The sequence below is a fragment of the Lepisosteus oculatus genome, chromosome 3 (assembly GCF_040954835.1).
Source record: "Lepisosteus oculatus isolate fLepOcu1 chromosome 3, fLepOcu1.hap2, whole genome shotgun sequence".
Taxonomy (NCBI): domain Eukaryota; kingdom Metazoa; phylum Chordata; class Actinopteri; order Semionotiformes; family Lepisosteidae; genus Lepisosteus; species Lepisosteus oculatus.
The window spans coordinates 50,983,970-51,000,051 of record NC_090698.1 but is presented as its reverse complement, the minus strand read 5'-3'; the positions used below and the strand labels follow the sequence as shown (position 1 = coordinate 51,000,051).

Sequence of the window (16,082 nt, the reverse complement as noted above, 5' to 3'; positions counted from 1 at the left end):
ATGCAAAAACCATTCTTGCAATGACTGCCATTAAAACACAAACAACAACAGTGATGTCATAAACTGTATTCTTGCTCCTTGTATTCTTGGTGTTGGCCACTGTGCGTCTTTTAAGTGTAAGAGCATAGACAAAGTGAGCTAGAGCTTAAAACTTATTAATTTAAATACAAATATTGTTACTTGAGGTATTTTTGCAACAAAAAAACAGGAGTAAAAGCAGGGTGTCACATTTTTTTTACACTCTTATGTTTTCATAACATTTCTGATGTTTAACTGACAGTTTTGGTGATTTTTGTAAATTTGTGTTTTATTGTGTTAAAATTTGCAAAAGAGAGGAGGCCTTTTGCTTTATATTTCTTCTTTTACATCCAGGCTTTGTGCAAAGACAATATCTACCCTGGTCTGAGCATGTTTGCCAAGGGGTTTGGGAAGAACAATGAGCCACTGCGTGGGTATATTCTCACCTTCTGCATTGGTCTTGGCTTCATTTTAATTGGTGAGTTCACATTCTACAAATGTTCTGGCATTTTTGGAGCAGGTTTGGGAGATAGTCATCTTCTCTGTGCACGATGATTATTTTTTCATTGTTTCCTGAAAGCTGTGGCATTTTTAAATGGCTCAATTTGTGAACAAAATGGATTTGTTTGAACAGCTTCACAGCAGGAAGATATTGTTTGGTTTACATTTTCTTTCCTTTTAGTCGAAAAGGGACAGTCATGACCCCAAACAGCCTTTTCCACCAGCAGTAATTCCAGTGACTTGGTTGAATAATCCAACTTGTTTTCTGTACGGTACACCCCCAGACAGTGATTATAATCCAGTCGCTAGAACACAAAAGTATGAAATTGGCAGAGACTCAGCATTAAGTTTGTGAAATTCTGAAGTATACTGAGCAAGGCTTATTGTCCCGAGTCAGAAATCTACTTGTAGATCTGTTTGATTCTGGATTGAATCTCAGTATTGTAATAATTTACTGGTATTTGCTGTGAGATGATGCTAAGGCTGTTGAAGTCCTTTAAGATTTAGTTTAAGGATTTAGGTTTTATTAAAAGACCCCAAGGTACACTGCAATTGTTTTTACTGGGTACCTTATTATAGTAAATCACTGCATTTGAGTGCATATCAGACCTGAAGTAAGGTCAAGACAGTTTATATTCAGTCATTGATAGACATTAGGATCTATTCGTTTTTCTGTCATGTTCATAGTTTGGCGGAATGGCACTAATATGACACAATTATTTGTGTAACATAAGCCCGAGGGAAATTTTGCAATCAAGAAAAAGTCTAAATTTAAGCTATTAAAAGATCAGTATGTAGTAGCAGGCAATTATGATTGAATCTATATGGAAGCTGCACAGATGGAGTACATGGAAGGTGCACTCCTTTTTATGCCTTTTCCTTACCCTCCTCACTTCTTTTGCACCAGCTCCTTGAGTACTTGTTCCGTAGTTTCATCTGTATAGACAAATGTGTTGTTACCTCAACCGAGTGAGTCAGTGCTAAATTAGGCTCATAACTTGCTCATGACAATTTCACATTGATATGAAGATTTGTCTCAAGCTCATGATTGCCAGTTAACAGGTTTACAGCAAACACAGCTGTTTGAAGTCAGGTTTGTAGTGACTGCATGTATATTTCATTGACGTGCGCATAAGAGTAAATCTCTTAACAACATCACCTTGATAAATAAAATAATCGATGAAAGTGCGCTCGCAGAACATAGTAGTGATGTTTGCACGTACACATTCAATACAACCTGTGGACATTTTAATTTTCTTAAGTGGATATGCCTTTTTATTGATTTTTCTTTTTCTTTGTTGTGGATTGGTTTAGGACAGCTGAAACATTTGATACGGTATTTTGAAAATATTATGGCAATCCCATGAATAACGCTCATTTTGGTAACCGATAAAACAATCTTACATTTCTCTTGTAAGCCATGTTTGTCTTAAAATGAGTTGAACCGTAGGAAAAAGGTCTTTGTTTTTGTTTTCCAGGTGACTTGAACACCATTGCTCCCATCATTTCCAACTTCTTCTTGGCCTCTTATGCCTTAATCAACTTCTCTGTATTCCATGCGTCTTTGGCCAAGTCTCCAGGTAGGAACTTAAATGCATGTCACAAATGGCTTTCAGACTGAAATGACTTGCCTTCACAAAGTTTTATCTTCCAGGAGCCTTTTCATTTCCTTTTCACACTGATAAATTCTAGCATAATGTCCAAGTCTTGATAAGGATTTATTGCCTTGGATGTTTATTACAGTATTAGAGTGTCTTCACAGAAGAAAGGGATCTGAATGAATTCTGTAGGTAACATGGATGCCAGTTCTTTATTTACCTCTTTTTAACATTTTTTTTTTACTACAGCTACAATATATAAACAAGATTTGATGTAATCATGCAGGGAAATAGCCCCATTCATTAAATATTTGCATATGCAATGTGCAAATATTTAATCCTTTTGAAAAACACAAGTATATAATGTGACTTTTTAAGTGTAATTTAAGTTTTTAAATGGATATTTAATTGTAGGTTTGTTATAGATACACTGTATATGTCAATTGCTACAGTTGTAACATTTTTGTAGATTTTGATGGTTTATTTGTGGTTGACCTAGACTGTTTTTATAGCAAATGTGATAAAACGGCAAAGTATAGCCTGTACGTATTCACAGCCTAAACAAGGATAGAACCTTTGTACCTATGTGCTTCACATTCTCTGAATTGTGATGTGATAGTAAATGGAATAACACAATTCCATGTTGTGTGGAAAAAGAGCTATTTTAGTTCAGTTATTTCCCTTTGCTATTGTATGAAGGGGAAAACCTCAGGAGGAGCCATGTCCCAAGAGAAGACCGTTTTTGGCAACTGGATCAAAGGCCATTTGTCAGACCTTTCCAGGAAAAAAAAAATGTAGTTACATAGGTATCTTAATGAACAGAATGGAAGAACTGGCACGGATGAGCTTGTCACATAATTGAGGAAAAGCACGCAGTTATTTATATCATACAGTGTCAGGAACTCATACAGTCAAACTCAAAAAGGCTTTGAATACTGTTATTAACCTGTGTTTTTCTTAAGATCAAGCATTTAAAGATTTTACTTCCTCTTATGCTGTAGTGTGAGTTTCTTCAGTTACAGCAATGTTGTATTTAAAACTTCAATTTAATTCTCTGGTTTCTGGTATTTTTTGGTTCACAGTGTGACAAGGTTGTTTTAAGCATTGCAGGTCAGACACATTGTGCTCTGCAGATCTCATTTTAAAAACATCAGTCAGTTCTTCATCACACTTCATTCAGATTATGGGAAATGTACTTAATTTCAAGTACCAAATCTATTGCTCTTACAGTGAATAAGTAAGAATGTCTTATGCAAGTTCAAAGAGTCAAATAGTAACATGTTTATAATACTTATGTTTAATGTATGAACTAAAATAATATAAATTCTAGGGTGGTACTGTTTTACTCTATGTAGTTGTAATTTACGTATCTCAGGATTCAACTATCATTAACTAATTAATAGTGTTATATACTGCATGCTTTTCAAAGAAAAGCTTTTTTGTAGTATTAATTGAACATTATATGAAAATAAGTAAGCTGTGTCTGTATTTGCTGAAATTAGTAGCCTCTTTTGGTGAATTCTGCGCAAAAGAAACAAGGATGTTTTGTTGCTAAAAAATTTTTTTCTGCATTTGTTTCTGTTGCTGTAATTTTTCGTGCTTCTTAAATTAAAACTTTGTAACTTGGAACATTATAGAAAATTCTCAAAATAGTCACAATAACTTATTGTGATTTAACTGATGACTTCTAAATATACCACATATGAAATTTATTTAAAATGCTAAAAAGATTACTAACCAAAAAAGTCAAATATATTAGCAATCAGATGGAGTGAATGTCAGAAGACTGCAATTTTAAATAAGAATGTGAACTTACTTGAAGAGACAGGGACATTTTTATTTGTCATTTTATTGATTATTCATGTGGTGTTTATCACATTGTTTAAATAATGAATATTTTTTCCCCTTTTACCAAAGTTTTAGAAGAAGACCAGGTACATATTTTATACGTCAAAGATGCATTGTTAAAGGGAGCATTGGGAGTTTATCGACAATAAAGCAAATAATACATAAGGTTAAAGTTCTCATAGACTTGCACGTACTACTATGCATGTAAGTTAATGATAAATACCACTATTATATTTTGTCTTGCTATGCCCACTTTCAGGTTAAGTGTACTTGGAGCTCTGAGACATTGTCCGAGTCATGCAATTTTCTTTAAGGATCCATCTATAAAATTGTAATAAAGAGTAAACCAGTCTTTTCCAGATCATATTTAAATAACAAAAGAATGTTGCTCTTTGTTATCTTTACTTTTGTGGGTTTGCTATGCTTAATGTCAGTCTGTTACAATGATATCTTATTCAAGTAGAGTGAATTTGATTATCACTCAATATTAAAAGAAATTCTCAGTTTAACTAGAGAAGGCATGGATTACGTGCTTACCAATGTCGATTACATCTTCTATTTACAGTTTGCAAACCTGGTTAGTCAGACAGGTTGAACCAAAAACTAATTTGTTTAATCTCGCTGAAAAATCACATTTCAGATGTGTACATTATCCACCACATTACACATTTCTGATTTACAGAAAGGTTCCACATTACTGTCTTTTGTAGACTAAATTATCCTATTACTTATATAAAATTGTGTGTGCTGTTATTTTTTTGCCATGAAATTTTAAAGAAAATCGTTAGACCCCAATGCTGTACCAATAAATTCACAATCAAGAACGGAGCCAGCAGTGATATAGTTCTAAGTGTAAATGTTAAGAACAGTGGTCAGTGTTGGACCTGCTGAGCTACCGTTACCTAACATTTGCCCAACACTTTGTGCTGTAGTGTGACCTCCTTACTTTCTGTAACTAAGAATTCCATTGTACCAGTACATGTACCGGTTACATATAGCAATAAAGTTCAAGTCAAGTATACATACTTGTAAATGTGCTGTGTGCTATGTATACAGTAACAGTTACACTTGTCCTCGCTGCATCTATTAATACATGAAGTCATTTAAGCTGTTTTTTCCGATTAAGTAGTACTAACTGTGAAAGCAGAAAATGGCCAGTCTTATTTGTCAAAAGCTATCTCATGCTGTGCACAGTTTGTTTTTTACAAAAAATCTACATAATTTGGCAATTACTGTGCCAAATTCCTATTCCTGATCTCTATGGGATGTTCACAGAACCTGGATAGACATTACTCAGTGCTGCTTTTGCAAGGTGAAGATTGCTAATTTTGCAGTTTGGTACTGTGCTGAATGTAACAAAAAAAACCTATTCATTAAAAATAGTGTCAAAGCAGCAAGGTAGGATACTACATATTTTATTCTCGATCTACACCCAATATACCCTTTAAGCCATCTGCTGTACTCTTAGTAGTTGGTAACAACCTAATAGAATGATTAAGTAGCACATAGTATTAGAGTATCACTCTTCCTGAACTAAAAACAATTTTTAGTGTTATCCTTGATGCTTTTTTTCCCTTTAACAAAACATAGAGGATCTAATTTCTAACTGTAGTTCTAACTTTGTCATTTTTTTAGTGCAAAATTTTACTAATTCCAGAAAATTTCAAATCACTTTTCTAAGTTGTTTCATAAGACTATATCCTTAATCATTTGCATTTAGATTTGGTTAAAAAGAGGAGCAAATCTGCCCTGGAGCAAAATGCTTTGAAAATGTCTGTGTGTTAGTTTGTATTTTTAAATACAATACCATACCATTATCCTACCAATTGCTTTTTTGTGTTTTGAACAAAATGCTTCTTATCTTTTCTTATTTAACAGTAATGTGAAGCAATACTGTTTTTACAGAAGTCCTGAAATGCCGACATTTATTTTTTTCTATCAAAAGGCTGGCGCCCTGGATTCAAGTACTACAACAAGTGGGTCTCTTTGGTTGGAGCCATTATGTGCTGTGTGGTGATGTTCATTATTAACTGGTGGGCAGCCTTGCTGACAAATGTCATTGTCATGGCCTTGTATATCTATGTCAGCTATAAGAAACCAGGTAAGAAATTTACTGGAGGTACAACACCATCTGTTTCATTAAAAATGCAGAGATATACCTGAGTGTTTAGATCTTTTTCTTCCATACTGTGTGTAAAAATGTTCTATTTATACCGTTAGGCTATTGTACTGTATAAAATATATTTGTTTTTAGACATAATCAGAAATGGTAAGTTAGAGATAATAAAGATGTAGCAGTATTTTGTTTACTGTCTGCACTGTCTGTACACTGCTGTGTAATATGTGTTTATTACAGTGCACACAGTATTACAATTTTTAAAAGAAATAAACAGGGGTTTTAACACTCTAATATTTTTGTATTTATAGCACTAAATAAACTTAAGTACAAATTAATACAGGGTACCTTGCATGATCTGAGTATTTAGTGACGAAGGATCAGGGTATAAGTAATAAAATATGTCTCCCACATTCTGTTTGTTCCTTATTACTGGCCAATGTAGCTGCAACACTTATGCAAATAAGGAGTTACACCCAGTGTGCTTTCACAACAATATTTAAGCAGAATTTACAAATAATGAAAAGGGGGCAAAAATAATTATTGAAACATCAGAGTATCTGTGGCCTTCTAGAGCAGAATAAATTAATGATTTGCATCCAAATGAAAGCTTTATTATTAGATAAAGTGAATAGGGAGTTAGGCTGTGACCTAAATCTCAGTAATGTGACTGGCCATGACACAAAACGGGTTCAGATACAAATTCAGCGTTTAAAAATTACAGTAGTGCAATGCTGATAAACTGCAGTTCAGCAGACAATACGCCATCTTTTAGAAGCTATTTCAAAAGCTTGTGCAGTATGTTTTGAAATTTTGCAAAGCATTTTCACTCAGTGAAACTAGTCTGTTTAAACCACAATAGTAACAATATATCGGGAAAAAATATTAATGTATTAATGGAGATAGCGTTTCATAACTTGAAATTGTGCTATTTTATAAATGCTGAGGGTGACTGAAAAACTAAAGTTGTATGAAGTTAGGTGTAATGTTTGCCAGCTTCCTTTGTTGTACATTAAAAAATGAACTAACAAAGTTAGAGAAGGTCTTTATTGTGGCCCATCCCCTCGATCCTTCTATAGTCCTTAAATAGTGGGCACAGTATGGATTTAAACCAAAGATCAAGTGCAGAACTTGACAGATAAACAAAATATCAATGTAAAACTAAAATTAACTCTGATTAAGGCTGAAATCTGGACTATCTTGATATTTTAAACAGGAGGTATTTAATTACTCCTGAGTAATTACATCTTCTTGTAGTCCTTTTAAATATGTTGTTCATCTCTTCTTACCTGCTAATGATTTACATAAAAGCATAAGATTATGTGTTCCTAGTTATGCCCTCTCTCATCCCTCCACAACATAAGCAGGAGTGAAATCTGCAGGCTTTTATGACTCATTGTATGCTTTTCTGGTATGTTTTTCATATTCATGGTGTCAGGTTCTCAAGTCCCCTAAGAGCTTTTTTGCCCTTTGAATTTTTATTGCTTGAGTGATCAGTCTGCAGGTTTTTCTAGGTGAAGGAAAAGGCTTGAATTTTTTTAAGATCCTTAAGAGATTGTTAAAAGCATCTGTTGCTTTTGCAGAAAGGTAATGCAGTAATTGCTAAATTATGTACCTCTTAATTTCGGATTCTGAGAGAACATTTCCGTTTGTGTATTTGCATATAATTTGGCATCATAAATTGTCTCTCCTGAAACACTTTTTTAAAATAGTATGCTTGGATGCATTATGATGCACCATCTCTCCCTGAAAGATCTTTTAGATTTCATCTATGAATCTTCTAAAAATTACTGTATTATTAAAGACTGTAAATATTGATGGTGAGTGCAAAAGTGTGAGTTTAATGAAGTAATGCTTTTTATACATTAAGAATATTTTTAAAATACTGAAATTTAAAATCTACTAGAATTGTTTTCTAGATTGCTATTGCTAGAAGGAGGAAATTAGTTTAGAAGATTTAATCTTTAAACTATTATCAATGGATAAAAATGGCTTTCACCGGAATACACTAGTGGGACATATGTTTCCATTTTTCCTTAAAAGTTACCATATTATATGCAACACATGTACTGTACAGGCACGCACTTGCATAGTAAACGTTTTCAATTTCTTCTGTTACAGCTAATTTATTTGATTCTTATTGAGTCTGACCTTCTTAATTGTTTTTGGCAGTGGAACCAGACCACCTCTATGTAATATGTTTTTAGTCCTAAGTAATTGACCATTGGACATGTGGTGGCAGCTGGTTACTGTACATAAACAATATACAACTGGCTAAACCACCCAGGGTAATTTTAAACCCACCATTTAAATGTTAGAGATGTAACACTTGAGGAGGAAGTGATGACAATTCTGATGTTTATGTACCAAGTAAATGCCATCTGTTTTGATTTATATTTTTTAAGTGACTATTTGCGTGTGCATTAAGAGCATGTACTTGCAGTGTGGAGAAGACTGATGTAGATCTGCTTTACAGATGTCAACTGGGGCTCTTCCACACAAGCCTTGACGTACCACCAGGCTCTCTCACACTGCATACACCTCACTGGAGTGGAGGACCACATCAAGAACTTCAGGTCATTTACAGTTTTATGCAAGCAGTTCCTGAACACGTACCTTCTTTCATGCAGGAGTTTTCCCACTCGGAATACAGAATATTCCCCTTCATGAAACAAAATACACCTACAGAGGTCTTGGCTAACCTCGCATATGTTTAATACGATGTGACACAATACAACACAATGCAATCAAGACACAAAAAGGAACTGATTTTGGAATAGATATTTGGTTCAATGAACCTGAAAACAGTGAAAATTGTTTCTCAGTCAATTGGATGCTTAGAACTGCCAAGCTGCTTTTCTAAGAAGCTGTGTATCACTTCAAGGTCCGGGACATTTTCAGCAATTTTGTATTAGTTTTGTTGGAATATTTATACATGAAATTGAAGTGCTATCCCTGCTCAAATTCAGGGCACTGATTCCTGCCCTGGTCCATAGATTGACCTGAGTTTGAAGCCTGTGAAGCATTAAGAAGCCAGTATTAATATCTAATAGAACCTAAAACCATTAAGAATAGTAATATTATTGCCACAGCTTAGAAAGCGTGTACTCCTGTTCCAAAATACCCTTTTACTGTATATATTTTATATATATTTTGTTTTTAACCTGGCCTAATTCCTTATGTCTTCATCTCTGTTCTTTTTTGCACAACTAACTTCTATTAGTTTCTCTAAAGGACTTGTATGTCTATTTTTGTCCCAAATAAATCCTGTCATTTTACAAAAGCTTTAATAGATCTTTAAGAGCTTGTGGAATACATAGGTGGTCGAATAAATAGATGTTTTTTTTTTTAAATCAGGCATAATTCGTTTCTAAAGTCGAACTTTAAAGTAAAGTCAGTTTAAGAAACTTGCTTAGGTTGTTAACCTACTAAGTTCTAATTTCTCCTTAACTTCTTCAATGTAAAAAAAATGTCATGAGCAACATAGCTCCCAGCATACTATTCAGAAAACTGTATTAGTATGTAGCCTTTGTTTTTCTATGCTTTATTTTCGTGCACTACTTTAACAGTATCTGACCATTCACTGCAGAATTAAGTTGAGGGAGAAAAAAGCTACTGAAACTATGAAAATCTTTTTAATCCCCAAAAGCTTATATTAGTGTGGTAAGAATGTAACAGCCTTCAGATGACGATGTGTGAATAACTATAGATTAATTATTTCTCTAGAAAATAGAAATTCTAGAAATAATAATTTGGTTTTCATGATAGTGTTAAGAGGTTCTCTGTGTCTGCGTGATTGTAGCACAAATTACAAATTATGTAGCACAAATTACTTATTCATGATTTCTAAGAAATAACATGCAAATCCTCTGGGTTTTATTTATTAAATATAAAATTGTAATTCAACGCAATCTTTCAGTGCTCTTCACTTAGTTTGACCTCTGCTTTTCTTATATACACCCCCAGATGTTACCATGGCAATGTGCTTTTGTGAGGATTAAGTATTTGCTTAAAATGTCCTCATAATTAAATGTTTCACTTATGTTTGACGGTTCGTCATCTTAAGTATTTCATAAATCCTTGCTTTGATGTACTCTTCCTTAACTTTGGTAGTTTCAGTGCCAAGATTTTTTTTACATTTTTCACTGCTTAATTTTGCTTAATTTGGTTTATTAAAAAGTTTAATGATTTACTAATGATGATTAACTATGGTACTACTTTTACAAATACTTTTCTGTTCAGATTTTTTAGTTAAAAACTCAATAATCCTTAAGAAAAGGCCAACATTGTCGTAAATGTGCAGTATCAGTTTTACCAGAGAGCAGAGTGTGTTTGTCTCTTGGTAACCATCCCTTCAGCTCAATGAAAACTTGTCATTGGCAAGTACACAGAAGGGTTTTCTTTGCTTAATAAAACCTTGTCATTTGCAATATTAACATTTTTTTGTTTTCCCACAGACCCCAGTGTTTGGTGATGACTGGCTATCCGTATGCTCGTCCTGCGCTGCTCAACCTAGTTCATGACTTTACTAAAAACGTTGGGCTTATGGTCTGTGGACATGTCCGGATGGTAGGTGTCAAGACTGTGTTTTAGTAAAGACTTAGATGAGAGTAACTGAACAAAGCTGAAGCTCTCTAGTCTAAAAGGCTGGTGGGTTTCATGCTGAAAGCACTTAATTTTGTCCATGTAGTTTTGTAATTATTATTCCAAATAGCAGCCATTTGTGAGGTGGTTGCCACAGAATTTGAAGATTTAGGTTATGAAGTTTGAAGTTTAGTTTGCAAATCTTATTTTATGAGATCAGCAACAATAACTAAATTTAGATGCAAAGAAACTGATGTTCCTTTTTAGAAGTATGAGGATCACCCCAAAAAGGAAAGCTGCCAATTTCTTTTGTCATTTATGTCATTAAACATTTATGACTAATGTTTAATGGCAATTCAAATTGGTACTTAACCAGCTATGTTTTAGATTTTAAATCACTTTCACCGAAGTCCCCATGTGTTCTTTTAGAGGTCTTACTAGTTCATTGTATAATCTGTATACCCTCAATTTATTTATTTGTCTTTTATTGCCTCTTGACATTAAGATGAAAATGTTAACATAAACACTGGAGCTTTCATATACAACTTCCAATTTCCAATGTTGCAGCTATAGAATGATATTTTTGCTTTCTATGATATTCTGCACTTGTCCACACTTAAGTTGCCAAGTGTTTTTCCAGTACCGAATTTTGTCTGTTTTTATTCCCTTTGCAGCTTCTGCATTGTTTGCTCAACTTCCTATTTTGGCATCATCTGCCAACATTACTAGTTTGCTAATTACACCTGAATCTAGTTTGTTGTTCAATTTAGAATGAGCAGTGATCCTAAGACAGATCCCTGTTGCACACCTCAAATGATATCACCCCACTTTGAACGTTTTACCCCCTATTAGTGCTCTACTTTTACTACACATTTACCAGTTTTTAATCCCAGCAGCACGCATTACCTTGTTTGCTCCCCTCAAATAAAGCATACTGGATTGTGAGATTTCTTAAGTTTCATGTAATTCTAAAAGGTAAAGGTTTTAACAAATGAGTTATGTAATGAGGGAAAATTGACATATATACAGTGCCTTGCGAAAGTATTCGGCCCCCTTGAACTTTTCAACCTTTTGCCACATTTCAGGCTTCAAACATAAAGATATAAATTTTTTATTTTATGTGAAGAATCACCAACAAGTGGGACACAATTGTGAAGTGGAACGAAATCTATTGGATTTTTGAAACTTTTTTAACTAATAAAAAAATGAAAAGTGGGGCGTGCAAAATTATTCGGCCCCCTTGCGTTAATACTTTGTAGAGCCACCTTTTGCTGTGATTACAGCTGCAAGTCGCTTGGGGTATGTCTCTATCAGTTTTGCACATCGAGAGACTGAAATTCTTGCCCATTCTTCCTTGCAAAACAGCTCGAGCTCAGTGAGGTTGGATGGAGAGCGTTTGTGAACAGCAGTTTTCAGCTCTTTCCACAGATTCTCGATTGGATTCAGGTCTGGACTTTGACTTGGCCATTCAAACACCTGGATACGTTTATTTGTGAACCATTCCTTTGTAGATTTTGCTGTATGTTTGGGATCATTGTCTTGTTGGAAGATAAATCTCCGTCCCAGTTTCAGGTCTTTTGCAGACTCCAACAGGTTTTCATCCGGAATGGTCCTGTATTTGGCTGCATCCATCTTCCCCTCAATTTTAACCATCTTCCCTGTCCCTGCTGAAGAAAAGCAGGCCCAAACCATGATGCTGCCACCACCATGTTTGACAGTGGGGATGGTGTGTTGAGGGTGATGAGCTGTGTTGCTTTTATGCCAAACATATCGTTTTGCATTGTGGCCAAAAAGTTCGATTTTGGTTTCATCTGACCAGAGCACCTTCTTCCACATGTTTGGGGTGTCTCCCAGGTGGCTTGTGGCAAACTTTAGACGAGACTTTTTATGGATATCTTTGAGAAATGGCTTTCTTCTTGCCACTCTTCCATAAAGGCCAGATTTGTGCAGTGTAAGACTGATTGTTGTCCTATGGACAGACTCTCCCACCTCAGCTGTAGTTCTCTGCAGTTCATCCAGAGTGATCATGGGCCTCTTGGCTGCATCTCTGATCAGTCTTCTCCTTGTCTGAGCTGAAAGTTTAGAGGGACGGCCAGGTCTTGGTAGATTTGCAGTGGTCTGATACTCCTTCCATTTCAAGATGATCGCTTGCACAGTGCTCCTTGGGATGTTTGAAGCTTGGGAAATCTTTTTGTATCCAAATCCGGCTTTAAACTTCTCCACAACAGTATTACGGACCTGCCTGGTGTGTTCCTTGGTCTTCATGATGCTCTCTGCGCTTTCAACAGAACCTTGAGACTATCACAGAGCAGGTGCATTTATACAGAGACTTGATTACACACAGGTGGATTCTATTTATCACCATCAGTCATTTAGGACAACATTGGATCATTCAGAGATCCTCGCTGAACTTCTGGAGTGAGTTTGCTGCACTGAAAGTAAAGGGGCCGAATAATTTTGCACGCCCCACTTTTCATTTTTTTATTAGTTAAAAAAGTTTCAAAAATCCAATAGATTTGGTTCCACTTCACAATTGTGTCCCACTTGTTGGTGATTCTTCACATAAAATAAAAAAATTATATCTTTATGTTTGAAGCCTGAAATGTGGCAAAAGGTTGAAAAATTCAAGGGGGCCGAATACTTTCGCAAGGCACTGTAAGTTGTAGACTAAAATCAGAAGCAGAAAGTTATTATCCAGTGTTTTGCGGTGGTGTCTGATGTGTATTGCATTTGAGAGACTTAACAGTCTTGTTGTTTTCCCAGAGTGCTCGCAGGCATAACTTCAGGGAATTGGCGAATGACCAGACTCGATACCAGCGCTGGCTTCTGAAGAACAAAACCAAGGCATTCTACACTCCAGTTTATGCAGAGGACCTACGACAGGGAGCTCAGTATTTGTTACAGGTAGGAATTGATCCAGTAGTTGACTTGTTAATTTGTGTCATTAGCTTTTGTAGCAACATGTTAGGGAAAATATTTTGCTTATTTTTGTAGGCTCATGTTAAGGAAAATATTTTGGATATTTGATGAATATTTTTAATGATAATGGTGACATTAATAACATTTTATTGACATTCCAATGTTTTATGAGCAAAGTTTTTGCTCACGTTTCAATATGACTGCCCCAGGAAGGGAGCTGAAGATAATTGCTCTCTCAATGGGGACAGAACTTGTCATTGTCATCCCCTTAGTAAAACAAAAAAAGTCTGTGAATGCACTTTGAGGACTGTTAATTAGTACATTTTGATCAGCATTTATTTCTATACACTGATTATATGCAAATAATACCTGTATTCATTAGAATATTGTGGTTCAAGTTATTTGAAATTGAAAAAAAAATGTTTTTCAGCTATTTTTTTCCGGTGCAAATTTTACTTTTCTGTATCTCCAAATAAAATACTTAAGATCTTAAACCATGTGTGTCTGGAGAAATTACAGTGGGTTCGTGTCTGACCTGAGTTTGAAATACACATATTTAAAATAACGCCATATTTTTTTGTTTAAATTAAGTAGCACGGTTCTAAATAATGCGTGCCGCATAGTTACACCGTTGGCCGCCCGATGCTCATGGTGCGAGTGTCGCGTTGGAGAGTTAGGAGTACTGGTACGCTGTGATGCTGTTGTCTCGGGCCTCAGTCTGCCGCATGGCATACTACGGTATAGTCGTCTCAAGTGCAGTTCTGTTTCAACAGTGTTATTTTACCCCGTAAACATTATTTTTGTGTGCAATTTGTGTTTCAACATGGCTGGCAAGCATCCTGCGAAGAGTGAAAGTGCCAGTAGTGGTGCAAAGTGTGCAGGAAAGTCTATTTTGTTAGAGATGTAGTTAGATGTGATAGCGCAATACGAGCGTGGTGAGAGCACATTATGCATTGAATAATTTTTCTCTCTCATTTTCTCTCACTCTCTCTTTCAAATTCCCTTTACAGAAAACATAACTGATGCTTACTAATATTTTATGTATTTTTACGTATACATGTCTGTGTTAATTATGTTTTTGTTTTATACATGTTACAAGTTGATGTGTTGAAGGTATTTAGCGTATGGCATTTCCCATCATTCACGCCTATAGGGTGGAAATAGGGTCAAACGTACGCGTGCGGAACGCAACTATGGTATTTACCATTATTTTAAATATGAAAAATTTGTTTAAATTACGCAAAATTTACAATACAATAAAATGTTACAATACAATAACCTACAAAGCAGGTTTCCAGAATGCAACCCTCACATAAATTGAGAACCCTCTGTATATAGATTAATAAATGTAAATGTACAATCACCTTGAGGATACCAAGAACAAAACCTGCTCATGGTGTTGTACTAGTTGCAGTAGCACCATGGAAGGAATTAAATAACAGTTAATTAAGCATCATTCAACTTATTTGGTTTCTGTTGTAAATGCATCTAGAATAGTGATGGTAGTGCCTAGATTCCCTGCAAATTGTTATAACACTCAACTCAAACATCTATTTTTCAGGCTGCAGGCCTGGGGCGACTGAGACCAAATACATTGGTAGTAGGTTTTAAGAACAACTGGAGAGAAGGTGATATGAGAGATGTCGAAACCTACATTAACATGATTCAGTGAGTAGAATGCATCTCATATAGCTGTAGTATATTGTGTTTTTTTGTGACTTATTTTTTCAGAGCTTGTCTTAGGTACTCTTCTGTTGTAGGTTTTTCAGTACAGGGAAAAGCACAGCAGACTTCACATTGTAATTTGTTTAACCAGAAAGATTTGACATTTTATTCAACAAAAGCAAAAAGCAATTAGAAGGGATTTGGGAGAGTTTACTCATGGAATGCATTTTAGCACTTTCTAGAATCCCTTTCTTATTACAGTGCAAATATTTAAACACATTATCATAAGGTCATTTCCAGAGTCTCTGTGTCTGCTAAGTAAGAATGTGCAGTACTAGGTAGGTAAAGCTGAGGACCAGTGGGCTGTGTAGACGACATCCAAGTGTATTTTTATTCCTGCAAGTTTGGTGCCGTTTTTGAAATTTAGAGGACTTTGTGAGGAAGAATCCCTTAATTTGAACAAATGTTCGGAAATTTTCAGTTTATCTAAACGTCGTCTGAAACAAAATTCAGATTTTTTTAGTTTTGGTGGCATATGGAAGCCATTGTAACAGTTGAATTTTAGAACCTTGTTCCGTTTAGAATAGTTCTCAAGATTATTTGTTCTACACGTGGACAATTAGGGTTTAATTTAGCATTATGTTTACAGGTCTGTATCTTGTTGAAGTTTCCATGTCAAAACCACATCCTGAAGTGAAACGCAAACGAAATTTATTTGTGTTTCAGTGATGCGTTTGATTTCCAGTATGGAGCAGTTATCCTAAGGTTGAAAGAAGGACTTGATGTTTCCCATATTCATGGTCAAGGTTGGTCTTCTGGTTTTTTTTTCCATC

General features: G+C 35.1%; 1 protein-coding gene across 2 annotated transcripts in view; it reads left to right on the top strand.

Moving 5' to 3' along the window:
- The window catches only part of slc12a2 (solute carrier family 12 member 2), a 94,715-nt gene that overhangs the window by 66,522 nt on the left and 12,111 nt on the right, over positions 1–16,082 (top strand). For both annotated transcript variants that reach the window (XM_069187220.1, XM_069187219.1), the window contains exons 12-19: positions 373–496; positions 1,998–2,099; positions 5,911–6,066; positions 8,558–8,657; positions 10,539–10,650; positions 13,429–13,569; positions 15,146–15,252; positions 15,976–16,055. In XM_069187220.1, the coding sequence (XP_069043321.1) occupies positions 373–496; positions 1,998–2,099; positions 5,911–6,066; positions 8,558–8,657; positions 10,539–10,650; positions 13,429–13,569; positions 15,146–15,252; positions 15,976–16,055 (922 nt within the window). The remainder of the gene's footprint in view (positions 1–372; positions 497–1,997; positions 2,100–5,910; positions 6,067–8,557; positions 8,658–10,538; positions 10,651–13,428; positions 13,570–15,145; positions 15,253–15,975; positions 16,056–16,082) is intronic.